Raw genomic sequence first — 26,532 nt, 5'->3', positions numbered from 1 at the left:
GATGGCATTTAGCTTCAGATTCACTCTTGTCTAAATATTTCATCTCTCAACAAGCCAAATGAATCCTCTCCATTCTAATACATATATAATTTGACAACAAGCTCTGAGACATCCACTCTGTGTAAATACGATATGACTAAAACGAATATCTCCCTAGTTGTATAATAAGTATATCATGAATAATTGATGACCCCCTAATCATAACGGAGAGGTAATAAGGCTTTCTCACCACTCCACATTACATCCCTGTTTCTGAGCAGCCTACAGCCGGCCTTAGGCGGAAAATGCATGGAGGAGAAATGTGCAAATAACCATGTTTGCTATGTATGGATGGTTTAAAGAAAATACAAAGATGTAGAGTTTAGTAGCTTTAGAAAACATATTCCATCAGGAGACGGAGTGTAACCAGTAAATATTTAAGCAATTTTAAATCTGAACTTGGATCTGTGAAATGAAAATTACAGTATGAAAATGCCTTTAAGGCAAATGTTTTCGAAAATTTATGAGAAAAATAACACAGGCCCGAATTGCAGGTCTTGCAGTTGCGGTTGCATAGTTTGTTGATTACATAGTGGAGCTGAGCAGGCAGCACAGGCTGAAGGACGGGTGGGAGGGGGGTTACACACAAGAAAAAAAAGAAAAGAAAAGAAAGAAAGCAAGCACTGTCTTTCTGCAGCTGTGTATGCCAGACTGGATTATCTTCTTATATGTGTCAGTCAACATAATCAGTACAACACACATTAATGTTTTGGAGTAGAATTCCGTTTTATTCACAGAAGAAGTGCCTGGAGCATGTGAAGCAAACTGGGTGAGGCTGTTATTCTACTGACCTGTCAGTTCTTCCTCCCCTTTCATCCATCTGATGTAGGCGGCTGGCTTGCCGCCAATGGCTGTGCAGGTGAGCTCCGTCTCGTTCCCCTCGCTGACCACGTCCTCGCGGCTCTCGATGATTGGGCTGCCTGGCGGGACTGACCCAGAACAATGGCAGAGGCAGCACATAGACACACAGACAAAAATCTATTAAAACTTTACAATAAAGTTTCAAATACTTAAATACTGGGTAAAGTCACTATTCCTCACTATTAGTAAGCTACCTGTTCACACTGATCGTCAGTGAATACATAAGTTTCAGCTTTTACTGATTTACAGTGCTCTCCATAACAGTTGGGACGATGATACATTTTTTCGTAGTTTTGCATCTGTGCACCATCACAATAAATTAATCAGTCAATATGTGATGGAAGCACACAAACTTAACAAACTGGTTATACACAGTTCCCCATTTTCAGAGGCTCAAAATCAATATAAACATAAAGACTCTTTGTACTTGGATGGAAAAACTTTTAGAACCCACGGACATCACAAAGTGTTGTTTCCCCCTTGAGATGCTCCGCTACCCCTTTACTGCAGCCACCTTTGTATCAAATAATGGAAAAGCATGCTCTGTTGAGCTCAGATCATGTGACTGATTTGGCCATTGAACAATATCCCATTTCTTTACCTTAAGAAACTCTTGGGTTGCTTTTGCAGTACACTTTGGGTCATTTGTACTGATCAGTCTGCAGCATTTGGTTGAATCTCTTCTATCAGCAGTCGCATCGTCACAATGCTGCCCCCACTATGTCTAACAGGTTTCATCCTTTTCCCATCATTCTGGTATTTCATTTGTCCAAAGATCTAACCTGACCTTTGTGCTCTTGAGTGTAATTAGTGGTTTTCACCTTCTAAACTCTCTGCATTTCCATTCATGAATGCATCTCCGAATTGTGGACTTTGATTGTCTTCTGCCTAATAATGGCATTAACATTTCTCATATTTAAAATTAAATTAATGACAGCAATAAATGACAGCACGTCTGCTGTATTTGTCATAAAATAACAAGGGAATAGGCCTCACATGGCCATGAGACTACTTGCCAGTCAATTAGACCAATAATTTACATTTTTTCTTGAATTAAACCTGTAAGTCTGCACTTCAATCACGTATTGTTGAAATTACACTCCACTGTGGTGGTGTACAGAGGCAAAACTACAAGTATTGTGTCTTCAGTATGAGGAATAATAATTATAGATTCAATATAAGGACTCACATATCTCAGCGAATTCTTGGAAGGAGATGGACACGATTATACAAAGAAGTGGAATAACTTGAGCGACAGATATACCAAACAAAAAAAAGACACTACTGCAAATAAAGGGGATCCAAGAAGGAAAAAAGAGCCAGGATTTTGTTTGTTTCTATTGTGGCTAGCACTGCATAGGTGCACCACAAGGCAATTAACAGCATGCACAAGCATGAATGCTAGCAACGGCATCGTAGTAGGCACTTAAAAGACTCACCACAGTAGTTTAAAGTAGCCGTTAGTGTGAGAGGTTGAAAATGATGTTGCCTCACCAGCTATGACAGATATCTAGTCTTTTCGCAGATTTTTGGGGAAGCAATAACAGAAATACTCTATTTTCTCATAAAAAAGAAAAGAAACTTGTGTGAATGTGGCAAGGATAAACTACAGGCTAACATTAAGCAGTGTTCTGTTATTGTCTAAGGAGATCCAATCTTTTCATGTTCTCGTTTGAAAGCATGCACAATCCAAGCAAAGCTTTAATTTAGAATGTTAACCTTATGGAGAGTAGAAAACAACTGAAAACAAAAAAAAATCTTTTTTGTTTGTTCTGCTGTGAGGTTGTGACACATCATCATTTCATGCTGATATAGTGAACTGGTTCATATTTTTAAATCATATAATTATCATTTATTTAAAGTTTTGTTATACCATCTGGAAAATGGGAGCCTGATACTCGTTTGTATATTTGATAACTTTGACGATTTCTACCAACTCACATGAGAAATATAGTTTTATTTAGATGCTACTAGAATAGACAAGCTGTTACAGACTAAAATATATTTTCATTTGTAACAGCTTGTCTGCATTTCAGATGCTTTTGCAGTTGTTCATATCATACCTGTCTAAATGAACGGACGTGTGCTTATTTTAATCACTGCAGGTGCCTACACAAGAGGTCATATGACTCACATTTTTATTTTATTCATCCCAAGAGGGGCTTAAGTAGCTGATATGAGTTGCGTGATAATCTGCACAGTGTCGTGACAATCCATCAAACAAGTGGCGGACCAACAAACCACATTACCTCAATTACTGTTGTTTTTTTATTTTATTAGGTGAGTAAAAGGAGTTTGTGATGCATTCATTAACACCTTCAGCTAGCATGAGTCACGAATCTATCTCCTTGCATTTCTTTTAAGCTAATGTTAAACAAGCATATGTGATTAGAACCTATGGGTGTAAAAAGAGGATGGGGAACAGTTCTCCCTCATCCCTTGTATTACTCATCACAGCAAACTTGCTGAACTTCAGTTACTTGAAAGAAAAAAGTCAGCAGGGTGCTTATTTCAAGGACTCTTCAATGCAACCCTTAGTTCAGAAATACTGCAGCTAGGTTTCAATTGTACAACTAGAGTAATTACTTTAAAGTGCTTTTAATTCCTTTCAATCCCCCAGGATGTCTGCATGTATAATAAAGCTTAACTAGAGTAATTTCACTCCAAAGCATCAAAGTGTGGCACAGCTGACTCTCAATAGGGAATCATTTGGAGCAGCCAAGTCAACATTCACCGGGATTCACATAGTCAACACAGCTGCCAAAACCAACGCGGTCTGAGCCATCAGTTTCAGCATCTGCTCCTTTTCGTTATGCTGTTGAGCACCGCGAGAGCCTAATTGGCTGACATTTTGTTTCAGTTGCTAAAGATAACAGGATCAAAGATTACTATTATTTCATATTCACCGTCTATAATGGAGCAAAATAAAACAAAAGACTGTGTGCGCGTGAGGTTCACACATGTGTCCTCACACCTACCTAGGACAGTGATGTCTGCGTAGGCTTCCTGAGGAGGATCTGTGTAGAGCTGGCACACATAGCGTCCCTCATCGGAGAGTGACACATTGGACAGAGACACCCGCAGTTCGTTGTCAGAGAAATTCACCAGCTGGAACCGGCTGTCCTTGAGAGCTGTGGGGATACATGTGAGACAGAGACAGTGAGGATACAGAGTACAGGGACACAAACACGGGACATGGGGTGAGAAAGAAGGGGGACGGGTGGGGGAAATGGGAAGTGGTGGAGAGTGGTGAGAAAGAGAGAGAGAGGACGGAGAAAGACAAAAGAGACAGTAGAAAATGAGACTGAGGAGAGAATGTGGTGGGCAGAGTGCTGCTCTTTTGTGGGCTTTCTCCTTAATTGAGTAAAAGAAAAGTGAGTTTCAAAATGATTCATACAAGTTGATTTATAAAGTAGCTTTACAGTCCAAAGAGCACTCGCAAAGAAAGGAAAGTGTGAAGAGTGCTCATGAAGACTCCTAACAAGCTAGGAACTCTTAAAATGGGCTGCGGCTGGTCATGGATGGATGCATCAAACTCACATATTCCACAAAAAGGAGAGGCATTCAAACATACATAATGAATGAAATCACTGTGTGCAAGAAGAGAGGCTCGGATGCCTCAAACTCTAAATCAAAAGTAGACAAGAATATGTATACTAATGCCTGTATAGACTGGCTGAAATTTCTTTTAATGTCATCAAACTAGGTTAGCCATCTCTGAGTTTTACCCACTGCGTTTCATTTAGGTCAGCCCTCATCCCAGAGCACTCTTTTACATAAACAGCTTTGGTTGATTTGATTGGGAGCCCTTTTGATGTTTTGACCTGCCTTCTTTATCAAGCCCTCTCTGCATCTGTCGAGCTAACGAACTCAATTCAGCCCCCTTAAAGCGCAGGGAGTTTATTATTCCCATCAGGCTTTACACTTAGCATCATGATCATTACCCAAGGTCTCGGGGCAGTGTCAACATGAAACCTCATGCCCTGATATAATTTGAGAGCTCTTTGGAAGTCTCTCCTCAAAGGGAAACAATGACACTGATGCACTTTGAGAATCCGAGCACCTGCTAAGGAGGGAAACCCTTCACTTGTGAGATGCTGATGGCAGTTTACACAAAGCTGTTTCATAACTGGCTCGCTGCTTACATAAGAGCGTGGATGATGCACAGTGTCTGCTGTTTATTAGAATGTGCATATTTTCACCAAAATATGTCTAATGATTACATTCATTAGCCTATTAAATATCAGGAAATATGATGGCTTTATGAAAAAAAAATTATCTCACATTAAAATGTTATCCAGTCTAAGATCATGCTTATTAATATAAAAGTAGAACATATTCCAACTCAAAGAGCTTAAAAGAAAGATAATTAGTTAATTGTCTTACAATTTTGGCAAAAAATAGCAACAAACAGTCCATTGTTCATCATGTAAACTCACAAGTAAATCAATAATCACAGCAGCCAGTGAGACTGCTCTCATCAGGAAGTCAGAAAGTCAAATTCAAGGATTGGACATCCTTTCTCTGGTGCTTTGAAATGGTGATGAGCTAATCAAAACTGAGAGCTGTAATCACATTTGTTGTGCACAACAGTACTAGGTCCACCAACCAGCAGCCGGAACTATTTAATGAATCAAAAAATTGGTAAGAATACATATATATGATCTGTGTACTTTTTGTACTTTTCTTGGAAAGCCTTTCATAATCAAAGTGCAATTTATAAACAGTTTTGGAATCACATTACTTGTGTCAATCTGTAAGACACATTTAGTTAGAATGGGCCTTAAGTTATGGTCCTTGAACACTTAGAAAGAGAGTGACATCTGGACTTTCTCTAAATGCTCCGATGATCCGATGCTTCACAGTATCCTACTTATGAAGTCCTTCATGAATACACATTTATTTCCTGTCAAATTTAGAACACTTGTGGTATATTTTATATCAGTAATTTAGTATTTGTGCCTGTACATTACAAGTAGGGCTGAAGCGGAAAAGGGGGATGTCTCATATTTCTGTGCTCCAATCACAATTTAGGAACATTTAAATCAAAACGCTCGCTTATGGTGCCAGGTCCCCACCGCATACTTATGAAGTAGATTGGCTGAGCTTTTGCATATTAAAGTCAAATATATTTCAATCAGCCACAATTCTTCACGTCGTAAAGAAGTACTGCTATAACCGGCGTACTTGTTACGACAAAGCAGTGATGTGGCATTTGCACGGAGTTTCTAGGCATCAGAATCTTGTAAATCCAGCGCTTAGTCTATTGCTGCTTGGGTTTAGATCTCTGCCAACTCCTAAGCTTTTTACTGATGCGTGAAGATTGATGAAAGTGAAACAAGGTGGTAAAGTTGTTGCTAGACCGCTAAACAATTAGCTGAAACTTGTTGTAAAGCTCAATAAAGTCTAGGAAAGACGCAGCTTTGGCTGGTAATTCTCTGCACACTCCTAACTATGAATGAACCCTTTCACACTGTCACATTGGGTTGACGCTCTCACTTTATTTGTATTAAAAAAAAAAAGTCTTTATAACAGCCTTATAACTGTAACAGCAACCAGTTTCCAGAAGCTCTAAACCTACCAGGTCTGACGTTGAAACAAAAGCCTTTCGGCAGTATCATTTTAAACCTTTGTAACACAAAGTCAGACAACTCCTGAGAAGATGCAGTGAATAAATAATGGTGTTCAATTGCATCACCATCCAAAGAGGTCCACCTTCGCTGATAAAGGCTCATTTTTCCCATTTCAGATGACAAGTCTGCCAAATTGCATGTCATTTCGCATGTATCTGGCACAATAAATGGCTCACCCTAACAAGACTCGCTCCGCTTCTACCTGTGACATAATTCATCTTTATTTGGTGCAGCAGAAATTTGTTTATATGGCCTTCACTGGTACTGTAAAGCTGTTATCGTTTTGGTATTTCTGTGCGTATCTGTGTTTCTGCGGCTGCCGCTTTGCTTGTAGCCACTGTTCTGGCTCCTGGTGTGTCTCTGTGTCACTGCTGTTTACTTCCTTGTATACAAAGATCTGCCACTGTGTCAGGCGGCCCCGTTGACAGGTAACAATGCCACTGGCCGAGGGGGGTCCCAGCAGAACCAGCAGTCCTTTAGGAACAGAGCCTAGAATAGCGCTGCTATGGGGTTCACTAAACCCCATTACCAGAAGCACAAATATGCAGCGGCGGACCAGAAACACTCCAGCCAAACATATACTCAGATCTAATCGTGGATAAACAAAACTGCTTGTTTTTTGTAATTGAAGGCGGCACTGCATTGAGTTAGGCGGAGAAAATGCCACGTTTATAGGCCCGCTTGGAGCGCCTCGACAAAGCACGAAGAGGAAAATGTTGTCTTAACATCATGGAAAGATTTCCTTAGCAGTGCTGATCTAAATTTGATTGTCTCTGTGATGTAACAGTGAATTATTCACTGTTGCTTTTCTATCTGCTCTTTGGTGTCAAAATAAATATTTTTTTAGGTGTAGAGCACAACATGATCTTTGCTATTTTACAGTCCATTCTTCTCTGCCATATTGTGAGACAGCTTTAGGCATTTTGTACAAATATGACAAAGATGTGTACTCAAACTCCCCCGATGCTCTTCGCTAGTGGAAAATGGAACACACGTCTCACTACCTAGACTTGTGAAACAGCTGGGATGCAATATAGACCGAAATGAAGGGTGTTCCTCGTTCACCTTGAATCTTGGCTCAGATCCCAGATATAAACAAGTTTTAAAAAAAAAAAGCAGAGACAAAAACTCAGTTCGGAGTAGAAGTAGCCCATATGCTCATGCATAATCATAATGTTCAATATCCTAATCTAAGAGATTATCGTAAAATCGAACAGTGACAAGGACACAAAAGTATTCCCATTATGGTAGCATTGTTAATTATCTCATATCAATCTTGCAGTATTCTTAGCCTAATGACTTGTGTAAAAGAGCCAGAAAGTCAAGGACAGATGGAATCATGTTTGGACAGAAAATCTGACAAAAAGCTGGAGCTGATGTTCTAGTGATATCTGATATCTTCACAGTAATGCCAAACACAGGACAATTCCTTTGAACGGGATGTGTTTACAATTGTTGCAGCTCTTTACGTGCAACAATCGCACAAAATAAGCAAAATAAGCAAAAAGTCTAGACGAGAGTGTAGACGAGATGTTGTGGACAAGCTAATGAGGAGAAATATGATGTTCCACTATGCTGCAGGAATAGGCTGTTTATGATTACTCTGTTTATTGTGTTCTTTGACAATTGACTAAAAAATAAAATATCGGTGAGAAATGCACAGGATCATTTCAGGCTGTCACATCTGAGTAACATTAAAGAAAGACAGCTAAACATCTCTGCTCTGCTTAAGTGGTGTCACGGTCTGTGGACGGAGGCCGTGCGGTGGTGTGTGTGGTGGACCCAGGTGCGAACACAAGTGAGTAGACGGGAGTGAACTTAAACTGAAAGCGAGCCTTTATTATGGCTGATGACACAGAGTTCAAACAAAGCAGAAATACCGTGACTAAACTATAACTTAACTGGGAAACTAATACTGTGATAAATTATGGAGACTCGGAGAACTATGACGATGACTGCAAAGACTGGCTGTGAAAACATGGAGGGTGGGAACAGATGACGCGACACAGACTGAATGAAACACAAAGACTAAATACACATAAGGGATGATCAAGGGAAGTGGAAACACATGAGGGGGAACAGCTGATACACATGAACCTAATGACAGGACAGGGAAAGTGAAACTACATACACTGACATTAGACACAGACTTTCAAAGTAAAACAGGAAACATGGGGATTAGACGTGACCTGAACTGAACATAACCACACAGACATGACGCATGACAGGTAGACGCACGGACCAGGGAGACTGAATACAGGAGGAGATGACATAAACAACTAAGAAACAAAGGACTAAACAGCAACCTCGAAATTAACTAGATTAACTAAACTAGGGCACAAATGAATACCAAAATATATAAGAACTCAAACACCGGGTCACAGACCCAGCCCATGACAAGTGGAGGTAAATTTTGTAACTTTCAATAGAATTTTTTTGGGTTTTTTTGCAATAGATTATAAATTATTCCACTTGACAGTGAGGAAAAGATTCTTAATAGGTTACAGTTTTTGTTGTTGAAGTTTGAAAGTGGGTATTTAACATGGAAACTAATACACACATTGCACATTAAATTATACCCTGACAGATTCTTGCACCATAGTCTTCTGGAAGAAGAGCCATTATTATAACCTTAGTTTGCTTATTATTAATACGATTAGGATAAATTGAATAGGGGGTGGCTGTAGCTCAGGTGGCAGAGTAGGTCAGCCACTAATCAGAAGGTCGGTGGTTTGATCCCAGGCTGCCTCCTGGCTGCATGCCAAATATCCTTGGGCAAGATACTAACCCCATGTTTGCCTACTGGTGGTGGTCAGAGGGCCCGGTGGCGCCAGTGTCAGGCAGCCTCGCCTCTGTCAGTGCGCCCCAGGGCAGCTGTGGCTACAGTGTAGCTGCCATCACCAGTGTGTGAATGGGTGAATGACTGAATGTAGTGTGAAGCGCTTTGGGGTCCTTAGGGACTAGAAAAGTGCTATACAAATGCAGGCCATTTAACATATGTGTTATTATTTTATTATTCCTTTATTTATCCAGGTAAAAATCAGCAAAAGCCAAACACGCATACGCCACATAATGACATAACAATTTAAAACAAATGCAATTTTCCACACAAACATGTGAAAAACAATATATGATATCTGGTCATTAAGAGCGACATTAAAAACAGTCGCACTGACTAAAAGAGGTATTCTCTTGTTCTTCTAAAATTTGACTTAAACTCCCCCAAGGTAACCACTTCTGACAATTTCAACTCCTTCGGCAGATTATTCCAGGAAGTGGGAGCACCGTATCCTGGACTATTATCACAGGGTCATATTATTATCATGAACGCGTGTCTTTGAGTCGGAAGACTTTTGAGTAAAGTTCCAGTTTTTCAAATTGCTTTGTTCTGTGTTTGATTATTGTTTGCTTTGGTTTTGATATCTAGTAGTATTGTTTGTTTGTTTTTGGCTACTTGTGGTTTTGGTCTCCCCATTTGTTTTATACTGTGTTTTAATCTGTTCTGTTCTTATCTAGGTTTAGTTCAGCTGTCTCTTGTTCCCCTGTTGTTTCCACTTTCTTTGGTCACCCCTCAGTGCACCTGTCTGTATAAATGAACTCAGTCTTTTTTCGTCCTCTGTTGTGTTATATCGTTTACTCCTAACTCCGAGTCCCTGTTTGTCTTTAATTCCTAGTTATCGCCCAGTGTTTCTGGATTTATCTCATACCTGTTTGGGATTTCTGTTTATTTTTCCCTTTGGGCTTTTTCATGGATTATGTTTATTGAATTTCTGTCAGTCACTTCTTGTTTTAAACTCTGCCTCTCTGTGTCCTTGCATTTGGGTCCTCACATCAACACACTCCAGCTTTCAGCAGCTATGATTTAAAATGACCAAAATAAAAGAGTAATAGTAGTAGTAGAAGTAATCTATTTTGTTTGTTTACTAGATGTCAACCCCAGATACTGTGCATAACTATCAAAATCCTGAAAGTATTTATACCAGCGGGAGTATGCCAAGAGTGACCAGGCTTATCTTACCAGTGCCAAACTACTGTATAAAAGTCATAAACATAAAAAAAAAGATTCTCTAAAACTGACAGTACAAATATTCTTGGTATCTGGTACTCAGGATTAAAAGAAATTGGATTTCTTCTATTTCCATCAATTGTTTGCACTCATGGTCCTTGGTGCAAACAAGGACCACAAGTTTGCATTTCAAGGCGTCATGCTTACAAACACAATACAGGCGCTAACTGACAAATGCTTTTCTTCAAAAAAGGAAGAATGATGACGACTCACAGCAGAAAGACATCTTGTGTGTGTGTGTGTGTGTGTCTGTCTGTATGTGTGTGTGTGTGCAAGACACACTGGCACTTACGTCTAACGTCTTTGAAGTAAATGGTCTGTCTGTTGGGGTTGAGCAGCTGGATGACGGAGTCATCGTTGTTCCTCACTCTGCAGCTGATGGTGGCCGTTTCCCCCTCAATCACCGTCACGTTGTCAGTTGCCAGATTCTGACCTTCGACTTCACAACGCAGGCAGAAAACACAGAAGCAAAAAATACATTTGAAATGTGGAACAAGCATCTCTGTCTGGATATTTAAAGTATCTTAAATATTTATGTTTCTAACAACAGGGACTGCATGTCAACACACGCACAGTGCAAAGATACGTGAATAGGCCGTGTAGATTGTCTGTTTGCAGCCATGTCTAATCCTTTTAATATAAGAGCCATGTGCAGTGTTTGTCACTATTGATCTCCCCCAGCTCAGAGTGGGCCCTGTGAGTCAGTGCCAGATGGGCTGTAAGCTCTGCTGCCCACGAAGGTAGGGAGTGAGGAGAGGGTAGGAAGAAAAAGAGACAAAGAACGAGTGTAAGAAAGTGGCAAGTAGTAGATATGGGTGGGGTGGAGGAGGTGAAGAAGAGAGGGGGAGTTAAACAGAGCACGAGAGAACAGAGAGAGGAGAGATGAGCCGAGTTGGATGCTGTATATGGTTAAGCTTTATCAGAGCCCTCCATCTGAGGTTCCATGTGACCAATGTGTGCTCAGTGTGCTCAGCGGTTCTGTTCTGTATCTCTAGGAATAAAAGTGCTGTAAGCATCTGAGTCACTCTCTGTACACTGGCATTGTTGCCACTGACAGACCCTGGACCTTGTCATCGTAACTTACACCTCACACCAAACCCCCCACACACAAAAAGCCTTGCTTTGTTTCCCCTGTCTTTGGAGAGAAAGAGGAAGAGAATCAAAAGTCACCTTGTGCTATATTTATCCGGCAGGAGCCAAAAAAGCGTAAGAAGAATGGAGAATACGTTTTAATGCTTCAGATTCACACCAGCGGAGGAACAACACTCTAAGCCACAGCCCCAAGAAAACATCAAAAGCACATTTGCATGCCCGAGTTGTCAGACACCTCTATTGCATTCTGACATTTACAAAGTGGAGGGGGGGAAAAAAACGCCTGCATTTTCAGATAGTGATAATGGGAATAGACAGGCAAACTAACATGATTCAAAATGAACTCTGTGAATGCGGCAAGCAATAAGAAATTAACCTCCTGTGGAGAAAAGCTCCTCAGACCTGTCTGATGCAATGAACTACCCATTTCATTCCACTCTGCTGCCGGGTCTCAGGCTCAGGACAAAAGGAAGGTAATAGGTAAAAACAGCCACAGATTATGTCCAACAAGTACACAATACAGTCAATTAAAGGTTTATCGTAAATAGGTAATATTTACTACATGCTAATGTGGTTGAGGACAATTTCATGTAATACTGCTGAACAGGCATGGACTAAGAATACGTCCAAGAATAACTGCTCAGATAGGACAACAATGACTGAATGTGTAAATGAGAGAGTACATGAGAAAATGCAAAAAAAGGTTTGAAGCCCCATCTTTTTCAGCACATTACCTCTGACTGATGGATTGTAATGCATATAAAAATGGAAATGAGATCTATGTTTTAATGTAACATATATATTAGACCTTTAGTTTCCCTTGTGTAAAAACAAGCCACAGCAAATAATGAGTGGATAGTGCACATGCAGATCAGAAAAGTGTGGATCCCACCTACACTGTGACTAAAGTCAGTGCAAAATAGTGCACACTGCCACAGGCTGAATCCATAGAGGAATCACCACAATCTACCAGGTACCTGAAAAAACTGTGTAACGGTTAACTGTGAATTAATCAATAAACACTATATATTGTGACAATCCTGCTCCCTAAAATATAAGTTCAAACAGCTACACTATATTCCCCTTTACAATTGAACGCAAACCTATTTTCTCTTCAACAAAATACCTGACAAGCGAGTTCACGGAGGTGTAACGGTTCTGAAACGTAGGCCAAACTTACAAAAATCCCTGGCTTGCTATAGCAGGCTGTATACCAGTAGGGTTGCCAACCGTCCCTTAAAAAACGGAATCGTCCCGTATTTAGAAACAAAAGTTCACGTCCCGTATTGAGCTAATAAGGGACGCACTTTATCCCGTAATACAGTGAGAATCAAAAGTAGTCTATAACTTTTAATGGAATTAACGCTTTGTTTGAAAACATAATTCCCAGCCCCTCTCCTGCTTTGTGACCAATGAGCTGACAGCACACTTATGACAATTCGAGTATGACAAGTCAGATTATCGCTTATCTCATTGGTCGAGGAAAGGTCGCTTACGAAGAAAATACCGGCCAACAGGGAAACAAACGCCGACACTGCGGTGCAAGTCTCGGACGGCACACTGTGCCTCCATAAAATGAAGGTTATAACAGAAAATCTGTCGCTCTCTCTCTCTGTCTGTCTTTCACTCACACAGACACGCACACCGCCACCATCAACTTTGCTAAATTGCTAATGAAAAACATTAATAAGGCAGCTGTGATTGAGCAACAGTGTAAATCCAACTATTTTCACGGTTGTTGTGGTCGTGATAATTTTGTGATGCCACATCGAAAAGGCTCGGATGAGCTTTCCAAAGTTCTACAAGTTGTGCCTCCATCGCTTGTGTCCAGATCACACGCTGCACAGCTGTGCTGCTCCGTCTTTTTCACCGACGTTTATGTGTTTGCGCGCGAGCAATGTGAGCGCCTGTGGTGACACCCTCACGAGCGATTGATGATCGGGAGCTGCTCGAGGTGTTAATCGCTTCTCGTTACCCCACGTATACTACACGATGCACGATGAAGGCCAAAATCGGGCCGATCACCAAATCGGTCGCACGACTCAAAAATCGGCTCAAAATGGGCCAAAAATCGCACAGTGTAAGCCCAGCGTTAGAGCAGCAATGTTTGTTCGCTCAGAGAAAGAAAAAAAAAAGGCTGCAAAAGTACAGGGAGGAATGGGAAAAGGAAAACACCTGGCTGGAAAAGTGCACTATAAAGCACTGCACTGTGTGCTGGCGCACTTTTTCCATAGGCATGCTTCTAATGGGCACATGAAGAACACGAGGGGCGTGAAAGCTCGGGGAACCCTTAACCAATTTCTTGTCCACCAGGCATGGCAGAAGCAGATATGGTATGTAAACACTGGTTTGTTTTTTTAAACCCTCTGGTTAAGGTTAATATGGGCATGTGCAGTGGATATCAGCGCTATGTGGCCAGAAGTGTGATAATATAACTTATTTTGTGTAATAAACAACTGCAAGGATAAATGATTACAACAAATAGATGACTAATACATAAAAGTAATACATAGATGAATAATGATGATGAGTTATGATGCGTAATCATGGGAACAAGCGGGTTTACAAACAGGAGCAGCTGATTAGCATTAGAAAAGCTGAAATAATACCTCAGCTGAAGCCAATTGTACTAAATGCACTATATGTGCACTGTTACAAGAATATTTTTGTTCTATTGCTTTCTATTAATTTATATAATTTTAAGTTAAGCAGGACAGAGTTCTTTTAAAGAAAGATTTACTTATATTCTCAAAAGTTAAGCATGACAGGCTTCTGTTTAAGAAAGAGACCTGTTTTACTGTGTTAATGTTGTCATTTTGAGCTAAAAATAAATGGCTAAATGATCATTTGTTTCACATATAGTCATATCACAAAGAATATGCATCTGCTTAAATCAAGTTCAAGTCAAATGGTTAAAAAATAATTTCACACACAAAAAAAGAGCTACCACACTGGGAAGGGTGAAGACAACTGGGTTGCCCAGCCCTGGCCACGAGGTGTCCCTTATTTATTTTTCAGGGAGTTGGCAACCCTATATACCAGTGTGACAATACCTTCCACACTCCTGCCCAACCCCCTGCCACAAATGTTGAACTTTTATTACATTTCTAATACAAGCAATGATAGATGATTGAATGATAAAAACCTTGTAAAAGTTAACCTAAGGAGAAAAATTATGTGACAGCCAGAAAGACAGGAATGGATTTATCATTGTAGCTAACTGCAAGGGCATTACTGGTATGCTAGCCAGGCTTTATGGTTAAACACAGAATTAAACAGTCTTTTTTTGTGATAGCGTAACAGCACGAGTTTAAAAACAGGCTGAAAAGTAGCATAATCTGATCCTCATCCTCACATATGAACCAAAACCATGTTGAAGAGTTGTAACCAGGGGATCATGTGTCGGAAGAATCAAGAGTTCATTTCTCATGTGCTGCAGCCTGGCGTTGCTTCCAGCGACATCATGGACATACGTGTACCTTTTAATGTGTTAATGGTGCAGATGCAAAGTGGCGGTCGCAAAACTTCAAGGATCTGGTTAACTACTGAGGAGGATCATTGTTTTTATGTGCTATGTAATTTCAAACGTGCCTTTAGAAACAGCTCAAAGAACATACAAACTATTTTGTGCAGTCTGACAAAATGTGTCTGTGAGTTAAATGTAAAATCGTGAGGAAACATGTCAATATGTGACACAGAGAGATGGATAAAGATGTAAGAAGGGGAGGAAAGGAGAAGACGGGAGACTATTTTCAAAGGTAAGCACAGCTTAGCAAGTGAAATGTTACACACTGGCAATGTTAAGCTTGCATATAATGTCCTAATTCATTGCAGAGTTTTTAAAATCATAAACTGGATCTACACAAGGTGTGTTGCTGAATTATGTTTTAGTGAAATATCTTGAAGTATAGTTTGTCTGTGTTATTCAAACACTGCGTTAAAAACTAGGCAGTTTAGTGCAGGCTAACCTGGTTAGCTTACAGTATTGTGATAAAGTCTTCAGTAATGGACTGGTTACATACAGGGTAGCAATTAGTTTACATTTAAGGCAATAATGCGGATTAGATTCACTCACCAAATTCTACCTATAATAGCTGTATAGCATCTAGGGATTGGAAATCTAGCCATAAGGTTTGTGTAAGCCCTACTTATAAGTTGCTGCATTCAGTAGAATAACGAGCTGTGAGGTGTTACAACACAGGTTAGCTGGTCACAGAGCATACAAAAAGTGTGACTATTTGAATTCTTCTTTTCTCCAAGCTGCACTGCTACACCTGTGAAATCCCACTTTAACCCCAGCTTGTAACCTTTAGACATTTCTACTCCTTTTTTCTTTTAAGTTAACTTTTCAGATTAGATTAGGCACAAATATTACTCAAAGAAGAAGCTGGAGCTCATGTCAGCTTCTCCTCAGTTTCTGAGGGTTGGTTCCAACCATCTAATGTGATTTGTTGCCTGAAAAAGGGAAGAAAACAAAAACATAAATGGCAAAGATATGTTGACTTGACTACAAACGTATTTGAATCCAGGAGATGCCTCCCTTGAGAGTGCAGTTTACTTGAATAAGGAAGTAATTTCAAGGAAACAGGGCTCATTGTGAGGTGAAGGAAAAATTCAATATGACGGCAATTCAGGGTTTGTTCTGATGAGCTGCATTAGTTTAAAGTCAGTATTCTGGTCTCATGGGTTTCACAGAATGTTATTAGTCTACAAAAAAACCTATATCAGACTTTAATCACAGCTTTTAAAGTCTCCAGTGTCACATAATTTGCTCCTGACCCATTAGCAATATGGTGTATGAGAACGACTGAATCAGTGATAAGAAGAAAGAGGCACTTTCTAGCTACACTAGTTGTTTACCATCTAAAATAATAGAATAAAACAAGATAATGGTGAGCATCAAATCAAAAATGACCTCACGTGAAGATTTAAAATGTGGATGCATTCTAGTATAGTATAAAGAAAACAATACAGTGCAGCTCCTCTGTACACTACATAATAGTGTTTTTAGGCAAAAGCAAAGTGTAGTGTTTTGATGTCTATTTTATTTCATTGCTGTAAAAGTAATATATTTGGCAGTCACAACAGCAACATAGAGCAGCAGCCTCAAAGCAAGGTTATTCAGCTCCCAATCTGTTGGGCTGAGAGAAAGGGAACGCAAAAGATAAATTCTCCATAAGGTTTAGCAGCCCCAAGCAAGGTTGGTCCCCCTCCAATATCCTAGCCTAGGCTCATCTCCAATTCAAAACACACATAAATATCGTCGCTGTGATTAGCAATCCCATCAAAGTAAAAACAGGCCACTTTGTGGAACATGGAGGGTTTTCGCAACTGAAGTAAACATTTTCAATTGCCTCGGCATCCTAGTCATGATTGGGTGCAAATGAGGAAAGGCAGTCATTAATTCTGGGTGGTGGGTGGGGATGTAGGGGGGAGTGGGCAGAGGCATGGCACAGATGACTGGCTGATAAATTCACACTCATTCCAGCAGCTGTCTGGGAGAGTAAAGTGCCTGTATCTCTACACATGGCTGCCCTCCTGTTCCTGCATCACAACATACTGAATGAAACAGTCAGAGGGAAATACAGACCTTCAAAAGTCTGTGTGCTCTCCAAGGGGATGTACAATCTGGCATGAAGTGTCTGGCGCGGAGTCTCGGTTCATCAGCCGTACTCAAAATGCAAAACGGCACAAACCTGACCAATTTTTACAAAAGTTGACGAAATCAGGAAATATTAGGGGGTCGGCTCTTCCATCAGAAGTTCGGAGACAGGCACCTTTTGAATGGAGCTCGCGCTTTCTTTGAACTTTTCTCTCTTGTTTTCACATCAAAAGACATGAAAGGGGCAGCAAAAAGCAGGATAGCCAGCCCCCAATTCCTCTCCCTTGAGTCACCGCTGTCTGCAGCAGTCATGTCCTTTCAAGGAACAACCAGGACTATAGACAGTCATTAACAATAAAAGTTTCTCCCTCTCTTTCTCTGATGCTGCCTTTTTGCACTTTATCCCTCTCAGTCATTAAATCCTGATCCTCATGATGAAATGCTGTTTTAAGGATGTTCACAAGAAAGAAGGCCTGTGTCTCAGGGTATAATTAGCGCTGTGCCATTTCTCCTAGACCTGCATGGAAAAGCTTCAAAAAAATAATTCGTACCCCCTAATTTGACCATCGTTTTTTTTCTAACTAAATATAAGCTCTCTTAGAAGCTAAGGGTGCCCGTTTGTATAATGATGCTGCAACACAACTAGAAAAAAGGATGTCCTTCCTGAAAAAGCATCTTTTATCAACTAAAATATTACAGTGTTGTTTTTCTCACAGAAACGAAAGACTCCAGCGGGTTTATAAATCACACTCATCAGCGGTAGCAGCTCTTTAGAGATGAGTTTTAAGTGAATAAAACTGCAAAGATATGAAAAATCCCTTTGAATGATTCTCACTAGGTCTGCACGCTCACTGTGTTCACTGTTTGTTTTTGTATTGGTCCATGAAAGGTTAAACACCATATACTACACTCACAAGCTACTTCACTAGGTACACCTGTTCAACTGCTCTTTAATGACACCACATAACCATCCAATCACATGGAAGGAACTCGATACATTTAGGCAATTCAAGGGACTTTGAATGTGGTATAATTGTTGGTGCCAGATATGCTGGCCTGAGTATTTTAACCTCCTAGGACCGGCGTCCACATCACATTTTGGGTTGTCTAGACCACAATACTAAATTTTGCTCTTTCAAATGGCTTTCAAATTAGCCATATTGTTCAAAGGGGCACAATTGTTGTTTCTCATTTTGTTTTTGTACTCAAGCAAAATGCTGCTGTGTTCAGACACCAAATAAAGAGTTTTGCACATCATTACTCGATTGTAACTTTATAGTGTCCTATCAAACACTATAAAGCCAAATATCAAAGAGAAATTAAAAATGTATGCCATGAAAGAGTTCGGGTCTTAGGAGGTTAAAAACCACAATGTCACAGAGATTTCTAGGGTTTACATGTCTATGCAGAGAAGCATCTCTGAATGCACAACACTCAGCACTGATCACTGACTGAACATTGAACCTTGAACCAGATGGGCTGCAGCAGCAGAAGACCAGACTCCTATCAGTTCGTATGCATTCACCAAAGTTAAAGAACACTGCTTGGTCTGATGAGTCTTTGTTTTTACTGTGACATTATGATGGTAGGGTCAGAAATTGAAATGGGCCCATCATGTCTTGGATCAACAGTTCAGGCTGCTGGTGTTGGTTTAATGATGTCAGGGATATTTTCTGGGTACACTTTGGTCCACCATCAATTGATTACCATTTTAATGGAACAGCCTAACTGATTATTTTTGCTGTCCAGCCAACAAATCTGCAACAACTGTGTAACAGACGATGACGATATTCACCAAAATCTCTGAGAATTGTTCCAGCACCTTGTTCAAACGATGCTATTAAAGCAGTTCTGGAGGCAAAAGCTGGGCCAACCCAGTACTAGTACTAGTAATAAGTTAACTAGTAATTCGGTTAAGTTTAGGCACTAATATGATAATATCATGCTTCATTCCATATTAACTCTTTTTGAGTGTTTACTTGCAACACTTATCCTCTGATAAAGGAGCAGCTTGGGAAAATAACCTTAGTGGATATTCTGTCGTGACAGGTCTTTTTTTTCATAGCCTCACCCCTCAAACTAGGTAATTACGGCTCTTAGCCTGGGAAGTAGCACTGATTTAGTTTATTACAGGATGGAAATTATGTGAAAATACTGCTGTTTACAGCTCGGAAAGAGAGAAAAACACATTGTTAAATTCATTCCTCACACTTTTACTGCTGAGATTCTACTTTTGGAGAGGCTACAGAATGGGAGGAGATTAGCAAAACTTCTATAGTTAGGAGCAGGAATGTGTCAAAACTACAGACAAATTGAAGAGGAAACCAAGTGGCTTGAAAAGAAATCGAAATCAGCCATTACATGTGGTGAAATGTTGATTTGAGAATTACAAATAAAAACAGAGGATCAGAGCTGTGAGCCGACGGCTATCTCCTCCTTCCTGAAAAGAAACGTTATGAACATAACCAGCCATTCATGTAAATATGCACAGATGAACAAACCGCAATGGACAGCCAATCAACAGACACAGACAGAAGCAAGCACTTCCAAATGAACAGCAGGTAGCAAAAAGAAAGATTACCTGTCAGGGTTTCAGCAGCTCCTGTTGCAGCACAGGTGAGAAGGAGAGCAGGAGAGAAAAGAGGAGAAAAAAAAACAGACAAGTTGTGAGCAGACAGGATGTAAGCAGGGAGCTATATTCCACTGGTAACAAAAAGCATATTCTTAATTTTTAAATAGGCTTGTTGAAATTCATTAAATTCAAGCTCCATATGCTATTTGTGTAATTTTCCACCAATTAAGACAAATACAAAAGCCGTCATAATGAGTCATTTTTACAACACAGGTGTGTGCGATTCCGACGTAATGAGCCATTTTCCTGCCTTCATCTATTTTCCGATGTTACATCAATATAGAGGTACAGAGGGAATATTTGGACTTTGTTTTCTACCCCTTGTGTCCCTGATTGAGATTCCAGCCAGCCCCACTGTGGAGCAGCCACTGCCTGGAGACGCTCCCCTGGGACCCGCCGTGTATCCTGGAGAAGAGAGCACCCATTCGGAACGGTGCCCACCCAAACTGGCATCTCACAGGGCATGGGAGACTGGCGCGTTCCCAAGTCCCTGCAGCATTGCTCAGGGCCTGTACCCTCGGGAGAGCTTCCATCATTCATTGTCTGCTATTCATAAACAACTCTGACACACACACATGCACACACACACAAATCTCTTGCCCCCTTGCTGCACATCTACATTTTTATATTTCGCACCATCTTTTATTATATTGACATTTCACACAGACTTTGGTGCTTCTTTACTCTGGCTGTGAGCAATGGGAGCTTCAGTGCCAAGCGTGCTGTACAGTATGGTGAAGTGACTGCCTGTCTAACTTGTCATTGCTGGCTTAATAAGGGTGTAAGGTATGACACATGTCCTTGTTATGGCTCCTTTGTGCATTTTCGACGTGTCAGCAAGTCCCTCGGGACACAAAAATGTGAGTGACAAATCACACATGATGGGAAACAAATTTTGAACGTTGTCCAGGAGCCCGCAACGATATCTCACTAACTTAAAGCTTTGCTTCATCTAAAACACAGCGTGTCAGCCAAAACTTGCTTATATGTGATAATTCACCAGAATGAGGCTTCTGGGCAGTTGATGTAAAAAAAAAAAAAAGAACTCACGAATAATAGGCGTTGATAGACTTGAGCTTGAATGAGCACGCTGCATGTATCCCAGTCCAACCAGTCCTCAGGACAGTCCATAATGAGGCTTTTGAGCTGCTTTAATTGCCAGGTAATTATAATGTTGTAGCAACATTATGTAAATGACTCATTATCATCTTGTATGTGTACCATATCTGCCCTCGTTTTGCTGCAATACTTTGTCAGGACTATAACCCAGAAAAATGCGTCGGCCTGATAGCGGGGCATCTCGGTGTTTAATCTTGTCAAGAGAGACCTATATCTAAACACAGAGACTTGTGATATAGTGTAGTGACACCTTCCCTAACCCTTCAGTATGATCCACTTCCTGCTGGTGGCCTCTGAAGGGGCTATAAATAGTGTTTTGGTGGCGGGGGTGCTGTCGTGCAGCGCTCCCCTTCTCTCCTCTGTACCTGCAGCACATTAGGTAGAAGTTATGAGGTGCCAGCTCGCCTGTGATTAGATGTCATGGCTGTCGCTCTGCTTAGACAGTGCTGATAGACAGATTTCTGGGGAAATGCATGTGATGGCATTCGTGCGAGTGCACCCATTGCACCAATATGTCAATCACACTGGATGAGAGCAGGCAGGCTAACCGTCCTCCAAATAATGTCTGTCCTTGTCGCCTCACCTCTTTTCCTTTTCATCCAAATCGCATCTTCCCGTTCTGCACAATGAGCAACATTATGTTCAGAAACACAAAAGTGGAGCATTTCACACTCTCCACCTACATTGATGCTACATTTCCTGCTGGAAACCGGCTCATTGTGAGCATTTGAAAGGGCAGACTCTTGCACTGCAGTATGTTTTCTATACGAAGTGAGGCTCTAAGTGCACCAGTATTCAGGGGTCTACGTTCAACCCATTGCCACCCCAGTGAATCCATAATAATGCACGCTGTTTTTTAGTCACTGAGGCAAACTAAGATCTCCGGAGACAAGATGTCTGTGTGGCAAGAGTGGCACATAGCCTCTCTCTCTCTCTTCCTACTGCTCGGTAAAAGCAGTGGGGTAACACTAATGAGGCAACATTTCTTCTCAGTACTAGAGTGATGCCTTTGAATTAATGTTCTTCCTTTCAGGTAAAACATCCCTTGCTTATTTATGCTCATGATCTGAAGCGTGTTGCATGTCAACCTAGTGTGTGATCGCACTGCATAAGAGGACACAACAGAGTGGGATGTTGGAGCTTGGTGTAGTTCCCCATAGAGACACCCACACTGGTTACCTTTGCGACAGTGCATGTGTGTGTGGAGTAATGCTGTCTTACTGTGGGTAGCCCACTGTGTTTTCATTTAATTAGTAGGATCAGAGGTGGGCTTCAAACTTTTTCTCTTCAAGGAAATCGGATGGAGAAGCGGACTCCTGCAGAGTGGACCCAATAAACACAGGCGACTCTTGAGGTCAGAATTTTCACAAAGCAAACTGATGAAAGAAACTCTGCTTTCCTCACAAATAAGATCAAAAACCAGTCTCTAACACTTTACTCTAGTCTTTCTTATCAGTTGTAACTAGTTTGAAATCCCTATTAAACAATTTGTTCAGTTTCCGCAGATATGCCATTTATTTTTTCTGTGAACTGCAGATGAAATGATTGGAGGCGTCTTCATGACATCTGAGCACGCTCCATGCTTTAGCTGAAAGCCTATCTATTCATTTATCAACAGCAAAACAAATTCGCAGACATTCCAGGTTTGTACTGTAGGTAGCCTATTGGCCTAATAGTGTGCATACATATAGCAACTCCAGGGCTGAAAAATGAAGACTCAAATGTCAAGGCAGCAGTTCCTCTGATGGCCACTTGATGCAGGGTTCAAAGGTGAGTCAGGCCCCGAAGACTCGTGATCAGGGTTTTTTTTATAGCAGCTTTCAAACCAGTACAAAAAGTGCAGTTTTAATCCCCAAAGCTAATATTTTACATCATGACAATTCACTAGCTGGGCCCATGTTGTCATTTTCTCAATGCAGCTGCCAGGCCTGGCAGATCCTCATGTACTAATAAGAAGTGAATAAGTGAAAGAATTGAAAAAAGGGGAGGGAGGATGGGGCACGAAAGTGGGAACGAACAGCTTGTAGAACTGGGTCATCATATATAGATAAGATCCAGAAGGGGCGTGTTTGGAGGCGCGGTCCTGCTCCTGAAATTCAGATAATTTATCTCCAATAGTGTATAACTGTTTTAACAGCCCACCTATTTAAGCTACATTAAGCTATAATGCTATCCATTATTAGCAGCTTGGCATGACAGAGCCACCTCTCTGTCATGCCTGTGGGGTTGGAGTTTTAGTTCAATTATTATGGCCTGCTGTGTCGTTAGCACCAACAAAGCGCTCCTGCTTGTCTTTAACTTTTTATTTGTATATTACTTAGCATAAATTAGCAGATACTGACTGTGGGATGCACCCAAGCAGTATATATGGATACACCTCATTAAACAAGCATTAGCTGCTGTCTCAGCATTTTACCCTCTCATCCAAACTATGATCACTTCTCAAAAATAAAAAAAAATAAAATAAATAAAAATGTTTGCAGCTACATTGTGAAAAGTGGCTAAGCCCATCTGTAGTTACAGTCTGTGGGTGCTCAGACAAAAGTTCAGTGCCAACAGCTCTCAGGTGGGAGACCTTTCTTATCTACCAAAACAAAGGATTTATTTTCCCATTTGGGGTGGAAAGTGAGTCATCCCTTTGGCATAAATACTTCTTTGAGTTATGGGTTGTTGCAAAATACAAAGACTAAAAAGTCTATGAGCCTAAGGAAATAATATTAGGCTTACTCACTGCTTAATGTGTCATGAAAATAGCCATTAATTGACTCCTAAAAACCTTTTTAAAAAAAAAAGCAAACAGACCTGAGTTGGGATTACATAACATTTAGTCAAGCAGATGACTTAAAAGTTGACGTGGCTGAAATCATAACAGCTACCGAGCAACTTGATCTCTACGACAATGGAGCCAACGTCATCCGCCAATTAAGACTGAATAATATGGCCTAAATCTCTACAAAAAGCTTCTGAGTGGACCTCTCAAGATTGTGTGCTCTTGTTATACTAAAAAAAAAGAGCTATTTTCTACTCTGTAAAATGGCAGAACTAATTAAGTTGCATTTCATTTATGTACTTGACCCACTTCTTTTATTATCACCTCTCCGGTACTACTTAATCCAGCCCAAACAGTCAGTGAAATATCAGAAAATGCTCACCTGTAAACACGGCCAGGAATATTCAGATTAAATTTCCCCTGAGTCAATTGAGACATTATAATCAGGTAGGCTTACAGGAGATGCAAAGCATGTTTCTGCTTGATAAACCGCAACAAAAAGGAGATTTTGCAAATATCCCCACAGAAGTGGGTAATTGCTCTGTGTTAATGGGATATGCTTTGTAAAGGTCCAATCTATTGCTTGATTGTGTGAGCAGCGCCAGCAAGACACATGTAGCTGACGCGAGTCTCTGCGTTGGGAGATTAAAGGGTAATCCTTCAGAAATGCTGTCAGATAAAAAAAGAAAAAAGTAGCTATATTGAATTCGGTGCCCTGTCCCCCCTCAGTGAAGTGCTATGGGCATCTGCAATTGCACAGAAATTCCCAGAGATGCGTGTTCTTGTGAATGCAATTTTCAAATTAAGACATGTCAGTGTTAGAAACGCCTTTGAAAGCATAAAAGGTGAATAATATCATCGGTGTACCTGACTGGGTGCTGTCGTTCACAATACACATGAAAATGTCTCTGCGGCTGACAGAAAAAAAGAGAAAAAAAATTGCAAACAGCAGCCAACCGCTTTCATGACAGCTCCGCACAGCTCCGGTAGTGTTCGTGTCTTACAGTCGTGTCATAAAGAAAAAAACAAAAAACAAGGGGGTGGGGTGTGTGCGTGTGTTTAAAAAAAAGCTGCTAACAAATTTCTGATGAGTGTGGATGCCAGGCTGCTCTTCCACACGGTCTCACATGATAGGCACCACACAATCCCTGTTACCAAGAAAAGTGGCAAAAATAAAAGCAAAATAAAAGAGACAGTGGTTGCTTTAGATCTGTCAAACTAAAGGTGATCCGACAAGAATTACAAAACAACACTTTTTCAAAAGATATATTGCAAATCAGCACAATATGAGGAAGGGAGAACGGTATAGCAGCACACGATTAAGTCATGCTGATTGTGACAAATGCAGTAACTATCCGGGTCTATGAATCACTTAGCAACTGCTTTTGCTGGGAGGTACAATGATTTCCTTTTTTTTCCTACCAGGCACAATGATCCACTCTGTTATGTTAACAAGACTAGTTGACTGAGCACAGACTTAAGTGCAGCAGCGGCAGCAGCACTACGCTCTGCACCCAAAACCATGCACCAGAGAAGAGACTCGTGTTCTAAGCCGAAGCAAAGCTTAACCTCTGGCAAAGTGACACATCACATCTCATTCACGTTGTCTATTTCGGGTGATGCTGCAACTTTTTGGTGTCTTTTTTTTCTGCTCAGAGGCAGCAGGCACTTTGAAACCTCTTTTCAGCCTGGTGTCAGTTTTTAAAAGAAAGTTGCAGCAGGAGTGCCACGTTTGTTATCACAGTAGAGAAACCGACGCTCTGATTGTGCCCAGATAAAAAAAAAAAAAGAAACAAGAAATGTTTCAGATCAAGACTCCAAGAACTGTTTATGGGGAAGAACCACTGCTATTCTGGTTACACTGTAATGCCTCACCTAATGTGCGGTCTCTTGCAAGGAAAATTCACATGAGCAATACTCAAGCAGGAAACGGTGAGAACGTGAGTGCGTCCTTTTTAGCTTGTCTGCCAGCATATTTGCTTACTCACTAGGAATGTGTGTACATCTGTGCAAGCACGCCTGCGTGTATGTGTGTGTGAGGGGTAATTAGGACATTAGGAGAAGCTTCTGACAGGCTTGTCATCGCCACAGCCTGCCCAGTGGAAAGGAGCTGGTCAGAGGGGTAAGTGGGGGTCCGGCAGGGTCAAGAGACAGCTGCTGCACCACCACTCACTGTCTGGAAGCTCTCAGAGAATATTAAACCACCGGGGCTTCAGCCAAGATGCTCCCTTATTTATGGAATACACAAAGGCTTTCCAAAAGGAGGCAGTGGCTAATTTATGCCACTGTTGTGAAAGTGCTGGGTTTTTTTGTGGTTTTGGGGGTTTTTTGATCATGAAACAAAAGAGCATAAACATAAAAAGACCAGAATAAATGGCGATGGCATCGAGGTAACTGAGGTTATTTTGTAAATCAGCGAATTTGGAACACAGCGTCTGTTGTTCTCACTTTTTCACTCACGCTTCTTTTCTTTTTTTCTCATGATGATAAATCTGTGCGGTCTTACACCTCCTGTGTATGTGTCGCCAGCGCAGAAAGGCTCTATTATTACAATGTGAGACATATTAAATACATCTCCAAAGGCTGATGACCTTGGTGATGGCATACCATTAATTGTATAGATGGATTATTATCATCACAACAATAACATGGCTGCCTTCTTGCTCCACTCACCCAAACACCTGGGCCCATTCCCCGGCTGCGTGTGCTCATATACTC

General features: G+C 40.8%; 1 protein-coding gene across 5 annotated transcripts in view; it reads right to left on the bottom strand.

The window, feature by feature from the left end:
• The window catches only part of cadm1b (cell adhesion molecule 1b), a 167,385-nt gene that overhangs the window by 38,826 nt on the left and 102,027 nt on the right, over positions 1 to 26,532 (bottom strand). For 4 of the 5 annotated variants that reach the window (XM_080888454.1, XM_080888452.1, XM_080888456.1 and 1 more), the window contains exons 2-5: positions 19,875 to 19,895; positions 10,892 to 11,038; positions 3,879 to 4,031; positions 831 to 968 (exon numbers count right to left, since the gene is read on the bottom strand). In XM_080888454.1, coding sequence (XP_080744580.1) covers positions 831 to 968; positions 3,879 to 4,031; positions 10,892 to 11,038; positions 19,875 to 19,895 — 459 coding nt within the window. The remainder of the gene's footprint in view (positions 1 to 830; positions 969 to 3,878; positions 4,032 to 10,891; positions 11,039 to 19,874; positions 19,896 to 26,532) is intronic. The other variant, XM_080888453.1, reaches the window with a different exon arrangement.

This window comes from Rhamphochromis sp. 'chilingali' (genome assembly GCF_963969265.1).
Source record: "Rhamphochromis sp. 'chilingali' genome assembly, chromosome: 8".
Lineage (NCBI taxonomy): Eukaryota > Metazoa > Chordata > Actinopteri > Cichliformes > Cichlidae > Rhamphochromis > Rhamphochromis sp. 'chilingali'.
This window is presented reverse-complemented; position numbering and strand designations above follow the sequence as displayed.